The sequence below is a fragment of the Mauremys reevesii genome, linkage group 4 (genome assembly GCF_016161935.1).
Source record: "Mauremys reevesii isolate NIE-2019 linkage group 4, ASM1616193v1, whole genome shotgun sequence".
NCBI classification, from domain to species: domain Eukaryota; kingdom Metazoa; phylum Chordata; order Testudines; family Geoemydidae; genus Mauremys; species Mauremys reevesii.
This window is the reverse complement of record NC_052626.1, coordinates 143,714,532-143,739,198: the sequence shown is the minus strand read 5'-3', so window position 1 is coordinate 143,739,198 and position 24,667 is coordinate 143,714,532. Positions and strand designations below refer to the sequence as shown.

Sequence of the window (24,667 nt, the reverse complement as noted above, 5' to 3'; positions counted from 1 at the left end):
TTGTTCATAATCTGGAAAAGAAAAACAAGCTTTCCTGCCTTTTCAGGTCCCAAATGATTTCTCAATTTGGAATGAATTATTCTAAAAGAAGAAAATATTCTTTCTACTCTGGCAGAAGAAGCTACTCCTCTTAAGTGAGATTGTCACTTCAACAGTCTCTGAATTCAAGTGCTTAAGTGACTTCCACCAGTTCCACCAATGTGACTTTCTTTAAAACATCATTAGCAAACATATATTTCTTGTATGGTTCTTATTCCCAAACTGGGTCTCTTATGACCTGCTGCCATTATAGGTTTTCCCTTCTAGTGAGAGAATGGTATGGTAGGTCTCAAATCAGAAGGCTACACTCAGAAAGACCTCAAGACTTCTGGAATATGCTGCTCAAACAGTTCCACTTTTGTTTCTGCTGCCTGTCCCTCCTGTGAGAGAGGAAAAGGACTGACTCTACGTTCACAAATTTGCAGAGGGACAGTAGGGTTGAGGTCTGTTATTTCTCACCTCTATATATTTATTTAAAAACATTTTTGCCATTAACAAGCATGTTATCTCTGGAGACAAATCCACAGTTTGAGAACTGCAAAACTAAACATCTCTGATGGTATCTTCTAGACTGAGCACTGAGTCCCATGGTTTAGATACAAAGATTAACCTAAATAATCTATACAGAAGCCCCTGGAACCAGTGATGAGCTGCGAAAATCCTAAGAACCAGCTCCCTACCAGGTCCTCGGTGGCACTTCGGTGGCGGGCCGGGGGGACCTTCACTCGCTCTGGGTTTTCGGCGGTGGGTCCTTTAGTGCTGCCGAAGACCCGGAGTCAGTGAAGGACCCGCCACCGAAGATCCAGTAGGGAACCGCCTGGTGAGTACAAGCCCCATGTGCCTCCCAAAACAACTTGTCCTTGACCCCCACCCACGTACAGCCCCCCTCAGAACACACAATCCATCAACCCTCCCTAATCCTTGTACCCTGACCACCCCCTCCTGAGACCCCCCCACCCCTAACTGCCCCCCAGGACCCCACCCCCTACCCAATTCACCCTGCTCCATGTCCCCTGACTACTCCAACCCCATCCACCACCATCCCGACAGACCCCCCCATTCCGCATCCCCTGACCGCTCTCCCAGAACCTCTGCCCCCTCCCACCACACCCTGCCCCATAGCCAATCCCAGCCCCAGGCCAGCCCCCTTACCATGCTGCTCGGGGCAGCGTGTATGGAGGCCCACTGGAGCTTGCAGCCCCACCCCCTTACCATGGCACTGGGCTCTGCGAGGGGGGACCTCTCCAGCCGAGAGCTCAGGTGGGTCAGACAGGATGATTCCATGGGCCGGAGTTTGCCCAACCCTTTAACAACCGGTTCTCAACTCAAAATTTAACCACCAGTTTGCGGGAACCGGTATGAACCAGCTCCAGCTCACCACTGCCTGGAACTCCATACGCTTGGGTCTCTAATCCATGAACTATTGGAACTCATTTACAAAACTTTTCTTAAACATTAAATGAATATCTTGTCTCATACTATAGAATTAGGAACGCCTAGCAAAGAACCAGCCGCAGTGCAGCCACTGGTCCCCCCAAGTGTGCCAAAGCGTTCCAGACGCTAAAGGACCATCTCTGCCATGAACCAATGCTTTGTAGCCCCGCTTCCCTCATAGGTTCATAGTCCAGACAAATGCCGTGGCAGTGGGACTCGGGGCCATCCTCTCAGACCCTCGACGGAGAAGACCATCCCTCCTTTACATTGGCTGAAAGCTCTTTCCCCGGGAATGCAACAATTCGATCATTGAGGCGGCGGCCCTGGCACTTAAATGGGCTGTGAAAGCCCTTTCATATTACCTCCTGGGGGACTCCTTCATTGTTGTCATGGATCATACCCCCCCTCAAGTGGCTCCAGACCACGATAACGTGAGGCTAATAAGATGGTACCTCACCCTTCAACAGTTGGCATAGGGCAGGTAAGGAGAATGCAAATGCTGATAGTCTCTCCTGGTTGGGGAAGGGGGACCATACCAACCCCGGAGAGTGGGGGAGGAGCTGGACTTGAGGGAGGGTTGTAGTGAGAGGGTGTGGTCGCCAACCCTGACGGACAGGGAGAGACCATGACCGCCCCCTGATGGGCAGAGCTGGGACATGCGCAGCACTCCGTTGGAAGCAGGGGGAGAGCTGCCAGAGGAGCAGGACATCTCCCCCACACTGCTGGAGCCTGGACCCGACGGAGGCTGCTACAGGGCCAGAGCCCAGAGGGACTGCCGGAGCTGCCAGACGCTGGGGCTACCGAGGAGCTGTTGGAGCTGCCACTTGCCGTTTACCCCAGCGAGATGAATGACAACCCCAGAACCCCACTGCCCCCTGACTGGGAGAGTAGGAAGGAGCCCCAGAAAGCTGAATAGGACCACTCTGCCACTGTTAGGGCCCTGGGCTGGGACACAGTGGAGTGGGTGGGCCTGCGTCCACCTGCCACTCCATCCCTGGGGCTGACAGCCTCCCCACCTTCAGGCCAAGAAGCCTGCATTGGTCTATCGCCCGCTCAAACTAGGACACCAGATGGTTTTGCTGACTGTTCCGCCAGGGAGCTGATCCCCCTACACTGCTGTGTTGCTCTGCCTGACTGCAGACTCTATGATAATCAGTACGATGCAACAGGGTGGTGATGCATGCAATGTTGCAAAAGGTGTATTTAACTGAAATGTTTCAATGAGGTGTGTGAATTTAACAATCCCGCTTCTGTGCCTTGTCCCCTGTGCTTCACCAGATGTGGCCTTCAGGGACACCCCACGCATGCTGGCCGAGCGTCTCTGCCAGATAAGAAAGCGCCCAAGACGCAGCAAAAAAGACATGTTTCGGGAGGTCTGGCAGTGCTCCAGTGCAGAAAAAAGGGAACACAAGGAGTGCTGGGAAGCCGAATGGCAGGACAGAAAAGAGAATCGCACCTTTATTAATGATGCAATTGAGCGACTGATTAAAAGTAATGGAGGAGCAAATACAGATGCTGAAGTCCTTAATAATGCTGCAGACTGAGGCCTTGCCTACACTACAGGGGAAATTCGATCTAAGCTACGCAATTTGAGTTACGTGAATAGTGTAACTCAAATCGACATAGCTTAGATCTACTTACCGAGGGATCTACACTACGTGATGTCGAGAGGAGACATTCTCCTGTCGACTCCCCCTATTCCTCTCGATCCGGTGGAGTACAGGAGTCGATGGGAGAGCAATCTGCGGTCAATTTAGCAGGTCTTTACTGGAACCGAGGTAGGTGTGGGGGGAAGTTCCTGGCTGGGTCCCATCTAGATGGGGGGAGGGGGTTGTTCTGGCTGCATCCCAGCTAGATGCATGAGTGTGTGTGGGACAGACATAGTTGGATGGTGTGGGGGGCAAGTGGGGAGCTCCCTAATGGAGTAGGCTGTGACAATCTCTAAATTACTACCCGGACCGGTCTGCTCGTCCCCACACTGCTCAACCAAGTTCCCTTCCCCGCCCCACACAGTTTCTGCTGGTCATCAGGGGGACAGGACCACTCGCTGGTCTACATCTGCTGGTGCTACGTCAGGCCCACTGGCTGCCAGAAGCCCCCCAGGCCCTGGCGATGGCAGAGGGGCGTTGGTGTGAGTGACCTGGTGCCGGGTGAGGTTGGCCAATCTACTAAACCGCTTGCCACACTCAGCACAGCTGTATGGCCGCTCCCCGGTGTGTGCGCGCTGGTGTCGTCTCAGGCTTGAGCTCTCTGCAAAGCTCTTGCCGCAGTCAGTGCACTGGAAAGGCCTCTCCCCGGTGTGCGTGCGCTGGTGTTTGGCTAGTGCATTGGTGTTGCTGAAGTTCTTGCTGCAAACATCACAGCGGTGCGGCAGCTCCCCGCTGTGTGTGTGTTGGTGTGTTCTCAAGTTTGAGCTCTCTGCAAAACTCTTGCCGCAGTCAGCACAGCTGTATGGCCGCTCCCCTGTGTGTGTGCGCTGGTGTCTTCTCAGGCTTGAACTCTGTGCAAAGCCCTTGCCACAGTCAGCACAGTGGTATGGCCGCTCCCCGGTGTGTGTGCGCCGGTGTCTTCTCAGAATTGAGCTCTGTGCAAAGCACTTTCCGCAGTCAGCACAGTGGTACGGCCGCTCACCGGTGTGCGTGCGCTGGTGTCTTTTCAGGCTTGAGCTCTCTGCAAAGCCCTTGTCGCAGTCAGCACAGTGGTACGGCCGCTCTCCCGTGTGTGTGCGTTGGTGTATTCTCAGGTGTGACCTCTCTGCAAAGCCCTTGGTGCAGTCAGCACAGCGGTGCGGACGCTCACCAGTGTGTGCGCGCTGTTGTGTTCTCACATTTGAGCTCCATGCAAAGCCCTTCCCGTAGTCAGCACAGCAGTACAGCCGCTCTCCGGTGTGCGTACGCGAGTGTATTTTCAGGACTGACGACTGGCTGAAGCTCCTGCCACAGCCAGACCACGTGCTCGTTCCTCCCAGGATCTCGTGATCTGCTGGAGAGAGCAGAGGCAATGCTGGTGTTAGTTCATGGTTAAGGATACAGGTTTGTCAAGGATGGGAAAATGTCACACACAGGGCGATTTCCCAATTTCTCTGTGTCTGTTTTTTGGATGTGCGCCTCACCCTGCAATGGCAGCTCCTATCTGACAGGGCTGGACCGAACACCTCGCTCTGGGCATTAAGACCTGGCCTGCAGGGTTACAGCACCCCTCAGATTTGCCCCCACCCAGTCATGATGGTGGGGGAGATGAGCCAAACTTCAGTGAATGGCATTGCCACCCATATCATCTCTAGCCCGCACCAACCCCTCTGCATCAGGCTGGGGTTAGGGGTGCAGTGCTGGGGGAAAGCGCTTCTTTGGACAGTTGGTGCCCCCTTTGTGAAACATCATGGAGCCATCACAGTAAGTTTAGTGACCTGTGACTTTTAGTAAATTTACTAAAAGCAGCAAAGAGTCCTGTGGCACCTTATAGACTAACAGACATATTGGAGCGTGAGCTTTCGTGGGTGAATACCCACTTTGTCGGATGCATAAATTTACTGTAACTGCTCCGTAATTTTTTATATGAAATACCGTGAGAAATCTGCTGTCTGACTCAGGGTGGTTCTATCCTATGTTGTTTATGCAGCACCTAGTGCCTGCTTCCACGTGTGCCATGTGTCTCTTGGGTCTTGTTTGATGCTTAAATGGTAGCTTGCCCAGGATACACCCAGTGCCTGGCACAACGAGGCCCTGATCCACTGATTTTGGTTTTATTTCAATCAGAGGTTATTTACTTACATGTTTCTGGTTCTGCACTGTCTCCTGATTTATAGCACAAGGCCTGTTCCCCAGTGTTTGTGCTGTTTAAACAATATTGGTTTGAAACTAGTTGAGGTGCTACAATCCCCTCATGTGTACGCAGTTAGACCGGTATAAAGCTGTTTAGCACAACGTAGCTCATTCCTAAGGGGGAGTCAGTCTCTTTCAACGAATTCCTTCGAAAGACGTCATTCACCCTCGGCCTCATGTTTCATTCTTTGTGCAAAACTAAAACTAAACTAAAATCCTCAAGACATGGCAGGTAAACAAACCGGCCTGGCCTGCCAGGGGCTTTCCCTGAACAAGCAGCATACTGGCTTTGAGAAGCACTGGTCTAGATAATACTTAGCCCTGTCTTAGTGCAGGAGACCGGACGAGATGACCTACGGAGGTCCCATCTAGTCCCACATTTTTATGATTTCTATGATTCATAGATATCAAGGCCAGACAGACTCATTGTACCCATCCAGCCTGGCTTCCTGCCTATCCGAACCAGAGAATCTCCCCCAGCAATTCCTGCCTCCAGCCCAGTAACTGCTGGCTGAGTTAGAGCCTTGGCTTTGAGGGAGAGTCGCTTTATCTCCACCGACAGACTCCCACTGAGGGAGAATCCATTGCATCCTGAGGGGAGCTCTCCCAGTGGTTCATTCCCCTCCCAGATAAACACTGGCCCCAAATTTGTCTCTCTTCAGCTCCCAGCCAATGGATATTGCTCTGCCTTTGCCTTCTACATTAAGGAGCACTCCGCTAGCAGGTGTGTAAATCAGAAGGGATCGGATTATTATGACTTACCTGAGGAGCAGTTTTCCCTGGAGGCCTCAGCATCCCGGATCCAGAGCTCTGCCTCCCCTAACTCGATCCGTTGGATTAAGTCCGGTGTGGAACCTGAATAGCCTGTTTGGGGAGAAAGAATCAGTTCTGGGGGCAGGGACTCATTTATATGTTTGTGCAGCCCAGTACAACAGGACCCTGATCTCCGTCCGTGTTTGTCTGTGCAGCAACTGGCACGACGAGGCCCCAGTCTCGGCCGCTGCTTGAGAGGAAAGCGCAAGAGATCCCAAGCAGGAGAATAATGAAATAAACCTTCCTTAGAGATTTCTTCCCATCTCCCACCAGGCAAGTTCAGTTACTCTGAAGCAGCAATGTCTATGACCACTCTCAATTTGCTTTGGGGGCTGAGTCATGGCAGGTGGCACCGTTACACACACCTACCAGTTCTTTTGCTTAGGATGCAGCATTGTTCAACTGTGCGGTTGTTAAATTTATGATGTATGATTCTTTCTGGGGAGGTGGGGAACTAGTGGGTCTGCACAGGGGCACAGCCATGGGGTCTGGACTGGGGAAGCGCCGCTGCTGGGGAAAGACGCTTCTCCACCTGAACCAGCCCCGGAGCTGCTGCGGCCGGGGGAGAGGTGCCTCTTCCCCAGCCCACTGCAGCAAGAGAGGGCTGGGGGAGTCCTCTCTCTCCGCCAAAGCCCTGGGGCAGCCTGCACCCCAAACCCTCATCCTCGGCCCCACCCCAGAGCCCTCACCCCCAGCCAGAGCCCTAATTCCCCTGACCCCAACCTTCGGACCCAGCCCTGAGCCACCTACCACACTCCAAACCTCTCAGCCCCACCACTGCCACACATCACCTCCATATTGGTGCACAGAACAAAATTTATTCTGCACATGCATGTAAAAACTTAGAGAGAACATTGGCAGGGACCTGTTCCAAGCAGCAGGAGACTTTTCTCTCTGCCTTATTTGTCTAACTGGAGTCAGTTCTTGAGGTAGGGTTCTTGCCCTCGGTGTCTGGGCTGGGATTCCTGGAAGAGGTGGTTATAACCAAATCTGTGCCAGGACTGAGGTATAATGCAAGTAAATTGGTTACATTAACGTTACCCTAAGGCACTGTAGCCCTGATTTCTCCTTTAACAGGAAGCTGACCTGACATTTGCCATCACTTGGCCACTCGGTGGCACATGGCAACAGAGGCATCGAGGGAGCCCACTGCAGTAAATAAATGAAGGGAAATCAGTCCTTACCCAGGGAAATTAGGGCCCAGTAATTCCTCAGCATCTGGTCCCGGTACAGCTGCTTCTCTGGCTGGGATAGGAGCTCCCACTCCTCCCGGGTGAAATACAGAGCGACGTCCTCAAACGCCACCTGGAGCTGCTGGCACAAGCGTTCCACACTCAGCACCTTCCGCTCCAGCCCCCAGCCCGGAGTCTCAGCAGGGGACGCGGTTTTTAGGGGAGCGACTCCCAGGGACCCCCCCCGCCCAGCACCTGTGACACTCCCCCCCCCCAGCTCCCCCAGGGACCCCGGGCCCTGCTGGCCGGGACAGGAGTCGCCCTCGGCTCCCCGCGGGGCTCTGGGCGGGGCGCTGGGAAGGGCCCGAACCCAGGGCAGGGAACAGGCTCCGCCCCCCGCCCCCGGCCGGAGTCCCCGCCCCCGCCCCAGGCCTGTGCTCAGCCCCGCTCCCGCCCCGGCTCCGGCTCCTCTGCCCGGCCGGGGCCGCGCTCGGGGAAGGGGCCGCGCCCGGCTCCGCGTGTCCGCCCGGCCAGGGCCCCAGCCCGAGGGGCCCCAGCGCCGCTCCCGGCCCCCGCGCTCCGGCTGCTGCAGCCCCCGGCCCCGGGGTCACTAGCGCGGGAGGGACCCGGGTCCCGGCCCCTCGGCTCGGCCCCAGCCGGGACCAGCCAGTGCCCGGCCGGGAGTCCCCGCCCCGCGTCCTACCTGCGCCGGCCCCGCTGCAGCCATCGCCGGGCTCGGCTCCGGCCCCGGCCGCTTCCTCCGCCCGGCAGCGACTTCCCGCCCGCGGCTGCTGCCTCCCGGGCCGCCTCTCGCCCGCTCCCCGCGCTGGGGCTGCAGCCGGGACCCGCCTGCGCACGGGCCGGGCTGGGACCCAGGGGCCGGGCTGGCCCGCTCCGCCCGCGCCTGCGCCGCCGGCTCCAGCAGCCGGGGGAGGCCCCAGCGCAGGGACCTTCCAGCCCAGCCCCCCGGACGCCTGGGTCCCGAGTCTGGCCGCCGGGGGCGCTCGCGGCACCTGGAGCCCGAGCGGCAGGAGCCCATAAGGGGGCAGCCCGGTCCCCGCTGTGCCGTGGGGGGCTGGGAGCCCGGACTCCTGGGTTCTCTCCCGGCTCTGGGGAGCGGGACTCGTCGGTACAAGAGGGCTCAGGCCAGCCTGTGGAGTGTGTCAGTGTCACAGTAACACTGTGGTGTGTTTGTTGTTAGGCTGTGTGTGATGTTGAGGTGTGTGTGTTACAAGGGATCACACCCCAGGCTGTGTATGGTGTGCAGGTATGAGTGTTGCAGGAAGGCTGTGTGATGTGAGTGTTTTACAGATCCCAGCCTGGCTGTGTAGTGTGTGTGTGTGTGTGTGTGTGTTACAGGAGTTAACCCCTGGCTGAAATGTGCATGTGTTTCAGGAGCTGTGTGTATGTGTGTGTGTGTGTTACAGGAGCTCAGTCACACCTGGCTGTAGTGTGTGCTACATGTGTGTTTCAGAAGGGCTGCACAGTGTGTGTGTCACATGTATGTTACAGGATCTCTCACTCATCTGTGTAACTTGTGTGTGTGTTTCTGAAGCTCACACCCATGTCCCTGCCCAGCACCATGGGGAAAGCAGCTGCCCCATAGATGCCATGTTCTGGCCTCGGTGCTGGCACTGAAGGAGCTGGTTGCCCCTGCCCTGCACACCACACGTGCTGCCACCGCCAGCCACAATAAATAGTCCAAAGTCAGACTCAAGGGCTCATGGGACGTCGACCACAGCTGGCTCTTCCAGGATCTCACCATGCCCTGTGCTTGCCATGAAAGGCATGGGGGGGAGGGGGAGAGGAAGGGACGGATCCTGTGTGTGACCCAGCTCCAGCCAAGCTTGTGGCTGCAGAGCCCTGCCAGCCCAGCATTGACCAGTAGCGTTGACTCTGGTGTCCCTAAGCCCAGTACCCCCTAACCTCTGTTAGCCCAAGGCCAGCATCCCCTCTGGCTGCTGGAGGAGAGGATGCTGGTCTGTGGGGTAATGTCTCCCCTCCTCATCCTTTCTCCATTGGACCTTTCCTGTTTCACAGCACCTCCCATAAGGTGCCTGGGTCTCTGCCCGCCTCTAGCAGCTGCTTTGCATAAGAGTGGGGAAGCCCAGTTTCTGTGGTTCAGGCACCCTAAGAGAAGAGCTAACACTGGCTGAAAAGGGGAAGGGTGTTGGGACAGGTGGTGTGGGGCAGAGAGGGATAGTCAGAGTCAGGACACCTGGGTTCTATCCCTGGCTCCTGGAGAGGAGTGGAGGCTGGTGGGGTAAAGGAGTGGGGGCTGGGAGCCTGGACTGCCTTGGAATGGGATCCCAGCCATGTCTTCCTTGTAACTCTTCCTGCAGAAAGAACAGGAGTACTTGTGGCACCTTAGAGACTAACAAATTTATTTTAGCATGAGCTTTGGTGAGCTACAGCTCACTTCTTCGGATGCATAGAATGGAACACACAGACAGGAGATATTTATACATACAGAGAACATGAAAAGGTGGAAGTACGCATACCAACAGGAAAAGTCTAATCAATTGAGATGAGCTATCATCAGCAGGAGGAAAAAAAACTTTTTGAAGTGATAATTAAGATGGCCCAGAGAAGGTGTGAGGAGAACTTAACATAGGGAAATAGATTCAATTAGTGTAATGACCCAACCATTCAATTCCTGCAGAGCCAACCCCGATCTCAACACCAACCTGGCCAACATCATCGAGCAACGCCAGAGCAAGAGCATGCCCAAAGCATCCATTGAGGTGGCCATCAAGGGAGGGGTATGGAGCCAGGTCCCAGCAGCCCCAGCAGCCCCAGCTCATGGGGCAGAGGGGCTCATGAGCTGCAGCTTTGCTGCATTCTCTGGGCCATGGCAAGGGGCATTGGGAGCCTTGAATGAGGGAGCGAGGCTGGGCTGGTGGCTACAGGGCTGGGCTGGGCTACAGGATTCCTGGTGTCTATGCTTAGCTCTGCCACTTGCACCCTCTGTGAACTTGGGCAAATCACTTAGGTCATAGAGAATTGCCAGACTGGATCAGAGCAGAGGTGTGTCCACTCCAATGTCCTGTTTCCAGCACCAGAGGCTACAGAGGCAGGTGTAAGAATCCCACAGTGGTGGATGTGGGGATAATCACCCTGCGCTAGTGTCACTGTGCTTCAGAGGGTCACACCGAAAATACCAGATTCAGGACAAACTGCTGAGAAATAGGTGCAGACACGCCAAACCTGGTGGTTATTCCTCCACAAGATACCAAACCAGGAAACATGTGTCTCACCACAGTGGCTAACTTAGCGTATCCCAGTCCTTGTTTCACCACCCAGACACTAGACTTAATGATGAATGGTTATTTACAACCAATTTAATCAAACAAAGAGTTCTTCTGATCCCAAAAGATGAAGGTTAATATATAGCTCAGATCTTGCCCAATAATCGCCGTTGCCAATCCTTTGGTATCTATTATCTAAAGGTTTAGGTATAAGCGAAATGAAAGAGGTGAGGGTTAAAACAGTTAACGGAATCAAACACATACACACATTGCAAAGTTCTTGTGGCCGGTTTGAAGCAGTGATGGAATAAACTGCTGGCTTGTTAAGTCTCTGATGGCATCCAAAAGAAAGGAAGGTCCCAAGTCCATTGGTTAGAAAGCTCCTTTTATTATAAGTCTGTAGTCCAGATATCGGTGCAGGAAAGAGGCAAAATGCAGATGCTTCTAGGGCTTTTTATAACTTCTGCCAGGCCTAAGTGTTTCATGATTTTCTTATTTCTTTTTTAGTATTTTGCTAAATGTGCCAAATAAGTCAATAACCAGGTCTGCATTTTGTCTCCTACCTGGGTGTATTGTTAGATTTAACTGACATTAGGCTGTGTGTGTGTTTTGTATAAAATACTGCTGAAAACAAGTATGATGTTCTGTGAGACTTAACTGTCAATAAAACTAACTTGAATGTATGCTTAAAGTAGTTTATCTATACAATAATATGCAGTTTGGCTTGAGTGAATGCTTAATTGTTTTGAGAAAGAGGAGGGAAGGGTGGATGTTAAAGTGTTATGTGTCTGTATGTGTGTAGAGAGGTCAGAAAACAACATTTATAGCTCTGGAAAAAGTGTAATCAACCCTAACACAAAATAGTTTAAACTAGCCCTACATTTTGTTTACATGGGATGTATTGAGCACTGTTAGATTTCTTTTAAGCTAGGCTGTGTGCATACTCTGTATGAAATAATGCTGAAAAACAAGTATGAACATGTATGTGAGTGGGTGACATCTATAAAGCTAGTTTGAATGTTTGCTTATGGTGGTTTATAAGTTGGCTCGAATGAATGCTTATTCGTTTTGGGAAGTAGGGCTGGGAGGGGTTTGGGACTGGGGCTGTGTGTGCATGCTTTGGGGTTTGTTTGTTTTTAATCTATTTTTAATTTCTCTAACCCTTCACCCACTTCCACAATATACATAGGAAAGAACAGTTCTACCTCATATAACTGAGCGGCAGGAACTCCAAAATGAACATTTACTATGGTTCTCTTCTCCCATGTCATGTGGGTCACAGACTGCTGAGCCCGGCTAGACCCCTCCAGAGAGGAGAACCCCTGACTCGCTGTGCCACCGGACTCCACAACGTTCTCCAACTTGACCTCTTTGTCCACGACTTGGTTCGGGCTTGAGGCCCCTATCCACCGCCTGCAGCCCCACCGAAGTACCCACAGGGCTCTTGGCAGTGGAGGTGGGGTCACCACCAAGGGTGGCGTCCAGCTCCTTATAGAAGTGGTAGGTCCTCAGTGCAGGACCAGAGTGAGGGTTTCCCTCCCTTGCCTTCTGGTACGCCTGCCTCAGCCCCTTCATCTTTGCTCAGCGCTGCTGCCTCCTCCCACCCTGGAACCGGACTTTTGGTTCGGGCACCATTTAGAGTTGCCAGATTCCCAAAACCAGACACCCAGAAACCCTAAATGGCACCTGGACACAAAAGCCAAAACCTGGACAGGTGGCAACCCTACCAGTCATACAATAGTACGTCCTGCGGAACAGGCCCCTCCTTTCATCTCATTGAAAGCTGGTGGGTTCCTGGCTGGTCAGATCTCCCCTTGCCCAGTTTGGCAGTGACATCTGGAGGGTTGGGGGGGACGTTACTCTTTCATGCTGTACGAAGGGGTGTGTGAAACTCAGCGCTTTCATTTAAAGGCACAGCAAGACATTACACACTGAAGAGCTGTTTTTAAAGGCAGTGTGGTTCAGTGGGCTGAGCTATGGGCTGGGATCTAGGAGACCAGAGTTCCATTCCCAGCTCTGCCACTGGCCCGTTGACTGACCCAGGGTGAGGCTCTCTTGTGCCTTGGTTTCCCCATCTGTAAAATGGGGATTGAGGCACTAAGTGGCTTTGTAAAGCACTTTGAGGTGTACAGCTGGCCCCCATCTTTAAGTATTTCAATAGAATAATACATTTCAGGTACAACCAAATCAAACCACCCGCCTACCCCAAGTGTTGAGGCCTTTTTTCCTTCTCCAACCCCAAAACACAGGTCAGCGTGGGCTGTGGCAGTCCAATCAAGGAGCTATTGTGTAAGGGGTGGAGCCATCAAAGCATCAGACAGACTTTCATGGAAGGAGAAAAAGCAGCCACTGCCCTAGGGGGATGAAGCCCACGCTGCACAGCCGGCTACTGCTGCCTTCAGCCCACCTTTGCACAGAAAACATCTGGTGCAATGGCTGTTCCCCTGCAAGAGGCATTGTGCCGTTTGACTCTCCCCTGAGAACGTTCACAACCATTTCCCCGTGTTCATAAGCTGTTTTTGCAACAGAGAATTCATCTCTTCATTGCAGTGTGAGCTGTCGGTGGGGTGGGGGGGTGGGGAGATGGCAACTTAAAGCTCTTCTTCACAGGCACATGGTAAAATAAAAACAATTTTCCTTCCCTACTTTTAACCATGCATGTACAATTTATAGCTTCCAAAGCATCCTGGTGGATTCTTCATCTCTGGCAATTTTAAAATCAAGATTGAATAAAAAAACCAAACAAACAAAAGCTCTGCTCTAGTTCAAACAGGCATTAACGCAGGGAAGTTCTTTGGCCTGTGTTGTACAGGAGCTCAGGCTGAATGTGGTCTCCTGCACAGGCCTGGGGAAATTGCGCACCACTGCACAGGCGCAGAATTCATGTCCCCCGCAAATTTATTTTTTCCTGGGCAGAAAATACATTTTGCCAGCGAGGCGCTGCCGTTACACCAGGAGCTGTTGTGGCACCAGAACAGAGGGCAGCCAGCTCAGAGCCATAGCAGGCCCCACGGGCCCAGGTGAAGAAGCACGCAATATGGGGGGAGGAGGGAGACAGAGCAGGGCACATAGGGCTGCTGCGTGGATCACATAGGCTGGGGTTCAGAAGAGCTGGTGGGGAGAAAGACTGGGATGGGGGTGGGAGTGGGGGTGCAGGACCACACAGGGTCACACAGGGATGGGGGGAGGAGAGTGCAGGGGGACACAGAGATGGGGCAGATGTACCTAACTGAATGGGAAAGGCTAGCAGGTCAGTCAGGGAAGCATGAGGGAGGCTCCCCAACTCTCTAATAATTCCCCCCCACCCCCACAAAAAAAAAATCTGTTACATACTTTTCCCACCCACACCCAACAACCCTCCTGCTTCACTCCCAGGCTACTTCCAGCAATTACTTCCCTCTCCCTCAGCTCCTCTGTTACCCCTGACTCCCCCAAGCCTTTGTACTGCTTCTGGAGGGGTGCAGGAAATCCATTTCTGTATTGTAGTTTACATGAATTCTTACTCAAAGTTCTGTATTAATAGCCTAGTAAAGAATCTATTTGTCAAAAAGCATTTTCTGAATCTTTTTCGTTGTCTGCATTGTTACAGACATACTTGCCGACCAGTATTTTGAAAAATTACCAAAATGACAAACTAGTGTGATTATATTGTGATATTTTGACAAATAAAAATGTGCAGAATTTTAAAATATTGTTCACAGAATTTTTAGGCGCAGAATTTCCCCTAAGAGTAATGGGAAACTCTCCCTATGCGCCTGCCTGTCATACAGTTCATCAGACCTCCTGGTCAGCTAGCACACTTTCATTGGTTGCACTTCACATTGGCTTCTCCACCTGCCATGTGACTGCATCAGCTTTTTTAATAGCAAAGAAACACCTGGTTAGACAGACCTTTGTTACACATTAGGTACTTAGTTCTTCTTCATCACATTTCTATATAAAGTAGATGGCATGAGCAGTTCCTGAGTCGTCTTTCAATCACACACTCTGGGCTGTCCTGCCCCGCCCCTCAACCCAATCCATGCTGAGAGGACTGCAAATCCCACCTGTAGATGTCACCCAAGAGTCACCAGCTGGCTGGAACAGAGCTAGGTTTTTTTTGACAGTCTTACCAGAATCATCATAGTGGTGTGACAGCTCCCCGGTGTGTGCGCTGGTGTGTTCTCAGGGTTGATCTGTCTGCAAAGCCCTTCCCACAGTCAGCACAGCGATGCAGCCGCTCCTTAGCGTGTGTGAGCTGGTGTGTTCTCAGGGTTGAGCTCTGTACAAAGTCCTTGCCGCAGTCAGTACAATGGTACGGCCGCTCCCCGGTGTGCGTGCGCTGGTGTGATCTCAGGGTTGACCTCTCTGCAAAGCCCTTCCCGCAGTCAGCACAGCAATGCGGCCGCTCCCCAGTGTGTGTGCGCTGGTGTCTTCTCAGCTGTGAGCGCCCTGCAAAGCCTTTCCCGCAGTCAGCACAGCAGTATGGCCGCTCCCCAGTATGTGCGCGCTGGTGCAGTGTCAGTGTGGAGGCACAATGGAATCCCTTACCACAGTGGGCACAACGGTGTGGCCACTCCCCAGTGTGTGCGCGCTGGTGTGTTCTCAGGTGTGAGTTCCGTAAAAAGGTCTTGCCGCACTCAGCACAGCAGTGTGGCCGCTCCCCAGTGTGCATGCGCTGGTGTCTTCTCAGCTCTGAGCGCCATGCAAAGCCCTTGCCGCAGTCAGCACAGATATGCGGCCACTCCCCGGTGTGCGTGCGCTGGTGCTGGGTCAGTGTGGATGCACTGCAGAATCCCTTACTACAGTGGGCACAGTGATGCAGCCTCTCCCCAGAGTGCATGCGCTGGTGTATTCTCAGGCTTGAGCTCTCTGCAAAGCCCGTGCCACAGTCAGCACAGCAAAGCGGCCACTCTCCAGTATGCGTGCACTGGTGTCTTCTCAGGTGTGACCTCCGTACAAAGGCCTTCCCACAGTCAGAGCAGCGGTGCAGCCACGCCCCGGTGTGCTTGCACTGGTGCTGGGTCAGTGCGGAGGGGTTGCTGAACCTCTTGCCGCAGTTGATGCAGTGGTGGGGACGCCGGCCCATGGGGAGTCTCTGGTGTGTAGCAAGTTCTAGTCTCTGGCTGAGTTTACCCCGGTGATGGACTGCGTCCGGTGCATGGATCCCTCTATGGGATGTGGAATCTTGCCTCCCTGCCGCATTTTCCCCGCATTCAGACTGTGTCCGTGTTCCCCCCAGGATCCCGAGCCCTGCTGGAGAGAGCAGAGGCAATCCCGGTGTTAGCTCACGGTTAAGGCTACAGGTTAGTCAAGGATGGAGAAGTCACAAATGGAACGATTTCCCCATTTGTCCATGACTGTTTGTGGGATGGGTGCCTCACCCTGCAATGGCGGCTCCAGTCTCACAGGGTTGGACCCAACGACTCACTCTGGGTACTGAGACCTGGCCTGTGGGGTTACAGCGCCACTCGGATTTGCCCCCACCCCCAGTGATAATGGTGGGGGAAGGAGGCCAAACTTCAGTGAATGGCCTTGCCCCCCAGATCCTCTCTAGCTCGCACCAACCCCTCTGCACCAGGCTACGGTCAGGATTGCAGCACTGGGGGAAGTGCTGGGCGGGTGCTCCCTGGGCATGGCGAGGAGGAGGGCAGGTTTTGTTAAAAATCAGGGAGCAGTCAGAGGAAGTTTAGTGACCTGTGACTTTTACTACATTTTCTGTAATTTATGATACAAAAATGCCATAACAGATCTGCAGCCTGACTCGGTGGTTCCACCCTATGTTGTTTGTGCAGCGCCTAGGGCCTGCGCCCACATGCGCCACGCACCTCTTGGGTTTTCTTTGATGATTAAACTGTAGCTTGCCCAGGACACAGGCAGCGCCTGGCACAACAGGGCCCTCATCCAGAACTAGAGCCTCAAAGTGCTAACAAATAGAGACCGGGGTTTGTTTCAAATTGATTTTGGTTTTATTTCAATCAGAGGTTTTTATTTACATGTGGCTGGTTCTTCACATTCTCCTGTTTTATACCATGAGGCCTGTTCCACAGTGTTTGCGCTGTTTTAACCATATTGGTTCGAAACTAGCTCACGTAGATGCAGTGAGACCGGTATCAAGCTGCTTAGAACTACGCGTTTTATTCCTGCAGGGGAGTGAGTCCTTTTCAAGGAATTCCTTCTAAAGACGTCATTTACCCTTGACCTGATGTTACACTCTTTATGCAAAACTAAAACTAAACTAAAATCCTTAAGTGGGTAGGGTTTTTTTGTGGGGGTGGGAAGGGGATAGAGGGGATGACAAGTCACTCAGGGTTTGTGTGATGTAATCTGAAAACCATGTCTTTTGTTATACAACCCAATCAGTGACACTGCTGAGCTGGAAGGGGTGAATGGCTGCTACCCGGCAGGCCTTTGATCAACAGACAGTCAGAGACCGTGTTAAGGCTGAGGGCTGTGCAAAGCATTGACACTGAAGCAATGTAAATGACAATGATTTTGTGTCACAGAGCAAGAGGAGAGGGGATGTGACAAAGGCCATTCCACCCCCTCTCCCTCACACCCAGCCCATACACCAGGGTACTCCACATTGTGGCCCGAAGGATGATTTTGTCTGGCTCCCAAACATGGCCACTCCCAAAGCAGCAGCTGCCTGGAACACGGGGCAGTTTTAGAGCATTACAGTGAAGAGCTGGAAGTGTCAGAGACCTGCTCTGTAAAATGGCGTCCTCCGCGTGGTGTAACCTCGCACTCATCACTTATCATACGTGACTGACCCTGCCCTGAGTCATTCCCAGCTTTCTCCTTGCTTGCTAGGGACAGGTTTCTCCAGTCTGAGAGGTCACGTGCAAAGTGAAGTGGCAGAGAGCGGGCTGGGCGGGAACCTGGAGAGGACAGCGCTTTCTTTGCCAAGGGCCAGAGACTCGGGGATACTCTCCCAGGCTGCACACAGGTTTTTGTCCCTATCTGAACTATTTCTGGATCCAGGTGCCAAGGGCCACAGGGCACCAGCACACACAGCTTGAGTCAGGAGGGTCAGCAGCACGAAGCCCATTTGAAAAATCTCTAGGGCACCCCTGCCTTGGTATGATTTTCTGAGATGTGGGAAGCCTAGAAGATGGTATTGTGGTCTATGGACCCGCAGGCGTGTCTTTCTACCCAGGTGCTTGTCTGACACCAGTGCCAGACCCACTGACACACACAGATTTGATCCTCACAGCCCCAGTGCCCTCTCCATTACACAGCTGGGGAAACTGAGGCATGGTGGAGCTGTAGTGACTCACTTCCAGAACTGAACCAAGATCTTTTGAATCCTACTGCAATATCCCACCCCCTAGGTAAATGCAGTCCCCATATGCTCCTCCACCACAGAGACCTCTCTCTTTCCCTCAGCATCCCTCAAATCTTCCCCCTCCCCACATTGTCCCATATCACCATCCCACCCCTCTCCAATTTCATCACCTCCCCACCTCCAATCCATTTCTCTTTCACAGCTTTGAGGTCCCATCATTTTTAGGTCCCATCCTAGGTGACAGATATCCAATGAGTAGGAAAGATAGGAAGTATGATAATAAGACTCCCTGGCTTAACCAGGACATCTTCAATGACCTAAAACTCAAAAAAAGAGTCATACAAGAACCACCCCTGCAGCTTCCCATTGGCTGCAGGGGCGCTCGGGGCGGGCATGCCCCATCCCGCTGCAGGGAGTGGGCTAGCAGACACCACTCAACTCTGCTGTGCTGCCAGGGACCCAGGCCACTGTAAGTTGCCTGGGGGGGTGAGGGGTGCCCGGGGGTGGCAAGTGGGGCCAAAGGAGAGACCCGGCCTCAAAAATGCTGGAGCCCCGTGGGCCACATTGGGAGGTTCACGGGCCACAGAGTTTGAGACCCCTGACCTACAAGGATATAAAGTAATAGGTACCAGTCAGCATGGATTTGTCAAGAACAAATTATGTCAAACCAACCTAATATCCTTATGGACAATTCAAAGTTGGGTGAGGTTGCAAGCGCGTTAGAGGACAGGATTAGAATGTAAAGTGACTGAAACTGGAGAAATGGTCAGAATTGAAATGACTGCTTAGGAAGGAGTATTGCAGGAAACCATCTGGGGTTATAATGGATCACAAATTAAATACGAGTCCGTGTAATACTGCTGAAAAGAAAAAAAGCAAATATTCTGGGATGTATTAGCAGGAGTGTTGCAAGCAAGATGTGAGAAGTAATTCTTCAACTCTTCTCAGCACAGGTACGGTCTCAACTGGACTACTGTGTCCAGTTCGGGGCCCTGCACTCCAGAAAGGATGTAGACAAACTGGACAGGGTCAGAGGGGAGCAATGAGAATGATTAAAGATCTAGAAAACAGGACCTCTGAGGAACGATTGGATGTGTTTAGTCTGGTGAAGGAAAGGCTAAGGTGGGCTTGATAACAGTCTTCAAGTACGTAAAAGGTTGTTACAAAGTAGAGGGTGATAAATTGTTCTCCTTATCCACTGAGGCCAGGACAAGAAGTAATGGGCTTAAATTGCTGCAAGGGAGATTTAGGTTAGACATTAGGAAAAACTCTAAGTGAAGTTAAGCCCTGGAACAAATTACCTGTGATGGTTGTGGAATCTCCATCATGGGAGGTTTCTAAGAACAGGTTAGACAAACACCTGTCAGGGATGGACTAGGTAATACTTAGTCCTGTCTCAGTGCAGGGGACTGGACTAGAGGACCTACTGAGGTCCCTTCCAGTCCTACATGTCTATAATTTCTAGGATTCATAGATATCAAGGCCAGACAGGCTCATTGTGCCCATCCAGCCTGGCTTCCTGCCTATCCCAGCCAGAGAAGCTCCCCAGTGATTCCTGCCTCCACCCCACTAACTCCTTCCCCTAATTCCTTCCCCTAATAAATACTGGCCCCTAATTCCCAGCCTCCATTTGTCCCCTTCAGTTCCCAGCCAGTAGATCTCGCTCTGCCTTTGCCTTCTACATTAAGGAGCCCTCCACTAGCAGGTGCGTAAATCACAAGAGATCGGATTATTATGACTCACCTCGGGATGGGCTCTCAGGCCCGGAGCTTTCCCTGGAGTCCTCGGCATCCTGGATCCAGAGCTCTGCCTCCCCTACCTCGATCCGGTGGATTAAGTCTGGTGTGGAACCTGAATAGCCTGTTTAGGGGGAATGAATCAGTTTTATTACTCAAGTTTTGGGGGTAGGGACTCATTTATATATTGCTGCAACCCAGCACAATAGGCCCTGATCTCGGTCAGTGTTTGTCTGCGCAGCACTGGGTGCAATGAGGCCCCAATCTCGGACACTATTTGAGAGGAAAGCGCAGGAGATCCCAAGTAGGAGAATAATGAAATAAACCTTCCTTAGAGGAGATTTCATCCTGTCTCCTGCCAGGCGAGTTCAGTTCATACTCTGAAGCAGCAGCGTCTATGACCCGTCTCAATTTACTTTGGGGCTGAGTCATGGCACTGTTATACAGACCTATCAATTTTTTGCTTAGGGTGCAATAATTGTTCAAATGTACAGTTAAGATTATGATGTTCATTCTTTTGGGGGCAGTGGGGAGCTGTTTTCTTCCTGCGTTATTAGTCTTATTTGCGCATGTGCTGTTTGCAACCAGCCCTGTGCCAGGACTGAGGTAGGTAAACAAGTTACACTAAGATTAGCCCCAGGCTCTGTAGCCCTGATTTCATCTTTAACAAGAAGCCGAACTGAAAGAGGCTGACATTTGCAACTACTTGGGCACGTGGTGGCACATGGCAAGGGAGGCAACAAGGGAACCCAGACATTTCACAGCTGTGAGTAAAGATACATTGGTTCTTACCCAAGGAAACGAGGGCCTGGTAATTCCTCAGCATCTGGTCCCGGTACAGCTGCTTCTCTGGCTGGGATAGGAGCTCCCACTCCTCCCGGGTGAAATACAGAGCGACGTCCTCAAACGCCACCTGGAGCTGCTGGCACAAGCGTTCCACACTCAGCACCTTCCGCCCCAGCCCCCAGCCCGGAGTCTCGGCAGGGGACGCGGTTTCTAGGGGAGCGACTCCCAGGGACCCCCCCGCCCAGCACCTGTGACCCAGGGACACTCCCCCCCCCAGCTCCCCCAGGGACCCGGGGCCCTGCTGGCCGGGACAGGAGTCGCCCTCGGCTCCCCACGGGGCTCTGGGCGGGGCGCTGGGAAGGGCCCGAACCCCAGGGCAGGGAACAGGCTCCGCCCCCCGCCCCGCCCCCGGCCGGAGTCCCCGCCCCCGCCCCAGGCCTGTGCTCAGCCCCGCTCCCGCCCCGGCTCCGGCTCCTCTGCCCGGCCGGGGCCGCGCTCGGGGGAAGGGGCCGCGCCCGGCTCCGCGTGTCCGCCCGGCCAGGGCCCCCCAGCCCCGGGGGGGCCCCAGCGCCGCTCCCCGGCCCCCGCGCTCCGGCTGCTGCAGCCCCGGCCCCGGGGTCACTAGCGCGGGAGGGACCCGGGTCCCGGCCCCCCTCGGCTCGGCCCCCAGCCGGGACCAGCCCGTGCCCGGCCGGGGAGTCCCCGCCCCGCGTCCTACCTGCGCCGGCCCCGCTGCAGCCATCGCCGGGCTCGGCTCCGGCCCCGGCCGCTTCCTCCGCCCGGCAGCGACTTCCCGCCCCGCGGCTGCTGCCTCCCCGGGGCCGCCTCTCGCCCGCTCCCCGCGCTGGGGCTGCAGCCGGGACCCGCCTGCGCACGGGCCGGGCTGGGACCCAGGGGCCGGGCTGGCCCCGCTCCGCCCCGCGCCTGCGCCGCCGCCTCCAGCAGCCGCGGGAGGCCCCAGCGCAGGGACCTTCCAACCCAGCCCCCCGGACACCTGGGTCCCGAATCCGGCCGCCGGGGGGCGCTCGCTGCACGTCGTGTCCTGGGCTGGGAGTGGGGCACCGCTGCGCCTCGGGGAGCTGGCTGGGGCTGAGGGTTGGGAGCCCGGACTCCTGGGTTCTCTCCCGGCTGTGGGAGGGGAGCGGGGACTAGTGTGTATAAGGGGCCCCGGGCCAGGCTGTGCAGCGTGTGTGTCACAGTAAGGGCTGGGTCGGGCTGTGTTTGTTGCTCGCTGTGTGGTGTTGGTGCGTATGTTACAGGAGATCACACCCCAGGCTGGGTATGGTGTAGTGTGCATGTGTAACAGGACCCTGTTACCCCTAACCTCTGTTACCCAAGGCCAGCACCCCCTCTGGCTGAGGAGGAGGATGCTGGTCTATGGGGTAGTGCAGGGTGGGCAAACATTTTGGCCCGAGGGCCCCATGGGGTTGTAAAACGGTACAGAGGGCCAGGTAGAGACTATGCCTCCCCAAATAGCATGGACCCCGCCCCATCCACCTCATCCCACTTCCCGCCCCCTGACTGCCCCCCTCAGAATCCCAGACACATCCAATTCCCCCTGCTCCTTATCCCCTAACCACCCCCTCCAGAGACCTCCCACCTGTAATCACCCCCTGGGACTCCACCCCCCCATCTAAGCCCCCCTGCTCCTTGTCCCTTGACTGCCCCCTCTAGTGAGCTCCCCACCCTAACTGCCTCTGGGACCTCACCCCCTATCCAGCCCCCCAGACCAGAATCCACATTCCCACCTCAACACCCCCCAGAACCCCACCCCCTCGCTCCCCCTCCACTGACCACCCTCCCCCAAGTCTCCGCCCCATCCAATGCCCCCTGCGCCCTGACTGCCCCCGCGACCCCCTACCCCATATCCAATCCCACCCCCGCCGCAGCCAGTCACACTGCTGTAACGCTGGAGCGCTAGCAGCATGGCTGCAGGGGAGGGGAGGAAACAGGGAGGGGGCAGGGGATTGGACAGGACGGTCCCACAGGCTGGATGTGGCCTGCGGGCTGTAGTTTGCCCATGTCCTGTCTGGCTTGCCTGAGCTCCCGGCCAGAGAGGCAAGCCCTGGCCCCTCCCCTGCCGTCTCCCCTTCCCCGCAGCCATGCTGCTAGCGCTCCAGCCCGCTGCTCCTGCCGGGGAGCGTTACAGCACCGTGACTGGCTCCGGCGAGCAGCAGGGGTGGGATTGGATAAGGGGCAGGGGTCGTGGGGGGCAGTCAGGAAGCAGGGGGCGTCGGAGGGGTGGAGACTCCGGGGGAGGGTGGGCAGGGGAGAGGGAGCAGGGGAGGGGCCCGGGCTCACCTCCCTAGCTGGGAGCTCAGAAAGGACGGTCCCATGAGCCAGATGTGGCCCACGGGCCATAGGTTGCCGGCCCCTGGGGTAGTGTCTCCCATTCTCATCCTTCCTCCACTGGACCTTTCCTCTGTCCCACAGCACCTCCCCTAAGGTGGCTGGGTATCTGCCCCCCCCACCCCCCAACAGCTGCTTCGCATTGTGACAGATTTCTGTTACCAGTCTCCCTAGGATCTCAGGTGATCAGTCTGAGACCACAGGACCGTTTGGATGTGAGATACAGGAACATACCATGTGATGGATTTTTAAAGCTTTATTAATAAAATAATAAAAAAAAATCAGCAGTGAGTGCAGGAACTGCTTCCACGTCACTCAAAGGAAGGAAGAAGCGTTAGTGCTCAAACCCTGACCCACTTTCATACAGCCAAGCCGCCCCAGGCTGGCCAGGCCTGGGGGTACCATCAGAAGAGGACGGGGGGGATGGACGGGAGGTTATCCTGTGCAAAGGTTGTCCAGAGCTCTGCTGCCAAATCTCCAGCTTGCTTCTGCTCTTGGGAGGGTTTTTATGCCCGGGGGTCTCTTGGGGGCATCCCTTGCAGAGACCTTTGCTCGGTGTTCCAGTCCAGGACTGCCTTCTGCGGCTTCTTCGGCTTCCCCAAAATACACAGGGTTCACAGACTGTTGTGTCTCACTGGGCGGCCAACCTTCCCAAACGCGTAATCTCAGTCCTGCAACTTGTTCTGATTTTGTTTTGCCTCTGTCTTCATTTTTTTTTACAGCCAGCTGGGGCTGAAAGCAGTGTGTTAGTGCTTGGCATGCAAAGAGTATGTCTGTGTCGATTCTTGACCTTGAACGCAGAGCAGCTTTCTCTTTATCTCTAGGCCAAGTTGAATTTTCAAATTAATCCATTCCTTCCTCCCCCCCACCCACCTCCAGCCTCCTGAAATCTGCAAAGGAACCTTTCATTCCACTCTTCTACCTTTAACCCTTCCCAGAACACTTTGCAATGCCTGCAACAGCTTCAGCAACATACAATACTGATCTTCCCCAGGGGACTTGAGGGACGGGGCCATTGGTGTGTGATGGCATAGGAGAGGGGGAGTCCAGTCCCTGTGGTTCAGGTGGCCTAAGGTAACAGCTAACGGTGGCTGAAGAGGGGAAGGGCCTTGGGACAGGTGGTTTGGGGCAGGGAGGGTCACCAGGGGCCTCCAAAGATCTGGGTCCCATCCCCAGCTGTGCAAGGGGATAGTGGGTTAGAGCAGGGGGGTCAGAGTCAGGAAACCTGGGTTCTTTCCCTGGCTCTGGAAGAGGAGTGGAGGCTTGTGGGTTCAAATAGTGGGGGCTGGGAGCCAGGACAACCCTGAAATGGGATCTCAGCCATGTCTTCCTAGTGATGCCTCCTGCAGAGATGGGACCCACCCAGTCCTGATCTCCACACCAACCTGTCCAACATCATCGAGCAGTGCCGAAGTAAGAGCAAGCCCAGAGCAGCCATTGAGGCAGCCATCAAGGGAGGAGTATGTAGCCAGATTCTGGCAGCCCAGCTCACAGGGCAGGGGGCTCATGAGCTGCAGCCTTGCTGCATTGTCTGGGCCGTGCCGAGGGGCAGGGCTGTCCTTACCCGTACGCAAAGTACACAGCTGCATAGGGCAAATTTCCTGGTGTCCTGCACAGCTGCATGTTGCTCCAGCCCCTGCTCTTCCCCACCCCACACCTGCCTCTGCTCCACCCCAGCCCCGCCCCCACTCCACCCCTTCCCCAAAGCCTCTGCCTGCTCCACCCCAGCCCTGCCTTGTCCCACCCCTGCTTCACCCCCACTTCCCTGAGGCCTGCAGCAGGGTAGGGCCTGCACCCACTGGCAGCAGGAAGTACAGCAGCCCGGCCCCAGCCACACCGCTGGTGAGTGATGGGGGGTGGGTCCTCCCTGCCCCCTTCGGGGAGGCTTGCAGGGCCACCCAGAGATGCGAGGAAAGAGGGGCAATTTTCCCCGGGCCGCCCAGGGGACCCCACGAGAGTTTTTCGGGGCCCCTGGAGCAGGGTCCTTCACTCACTCCGGGGG

The 24,667-nt window shown here is 54.6% G+C and overlaps 2 protein-coding genes across 4 annotated transcripts; both read right to left on the bottom strand.

Moving 5' to 3' along the window:
• Nucleotides 1-1,245: 1,245 nt before the first annotated feature.
• LOC120403182 (zinc finger protein 436-like) lies at nucleotides 1,246-8,058 on the bottom strand. Of its 2 annotated transcripts, none has more exons than XM_039534018.1 (4): nucleotides 7,983-8,058; nucleotides 7,292-7,421; nucleotides 6,057-6,158; nucleotides 1,246-4,455 (listed from the first exon to the last, which is right to left on the bottom strand). In XM_039534018.1, the coding sequence occupies exons 1-4, from the start codon at nucleotides 8,004-8,006 to the stop codon at nucleotides 3,500-3,502; spliced, it is 1,212 nt and encodes a 403-aa protein (XP_039389952.1). In that variant the 5' UTR covers nucleotides 8,007-8,058; the 3' UTR covers nucleotides 1,246-3,499. The 2 variants fall into 2 exon arrangements, with proteins under 2 accessions (XP_039389952.1, XP_039389953.1); XM_039534019.1 differs by having other exon boundaries at nucleotides 1,247-4,455; nucleotides 7,292-7,418; nucleotides 7,983-8,057.
• A 6,107-nt stretch (nucleotides 8,059-14,165) lies between these two features.
• LOC120403169 (zinc finger protein 664-like) lies at nucleotides 14,166-21,235 on the bottom strand. 2 transcript variants are annotated; one of them, XM_039533991.1, is made up of 4 exons: nucleotides 21,035-21,235; nucleotides 20,323-20,452; nucleotides 19,538-19,654; nucleotides 14,166-15,762 (listed from the first exon to the last, which is right to left on the bottom strand). In XM_039533991.1, exons 1-4 carry the CDS (start codon nucleotides 21,056-21,058, stop codon nucleotides 14,648-14,650), a joined length of 1,386 nt encoding a protein of 461 aa, XP_039389925.1. In that variant the 5' UTR covers nucleotides 21,059-21,235; the 3' UTR covers nucleotides 14,166-14,647. The 2 variants fall into 2 exon arrangements, with proteins under 2 accessions (XP_039389925.1, XP_039389926.1); XM_039533992.1 differs by having other exon boundaries at nucleotides 20,323-20,449; nucleotides 21,035-21,234.
• Between the last annotated feature and the right edge of the window lie 3,432 nt (nucleotides 21,236-24,667).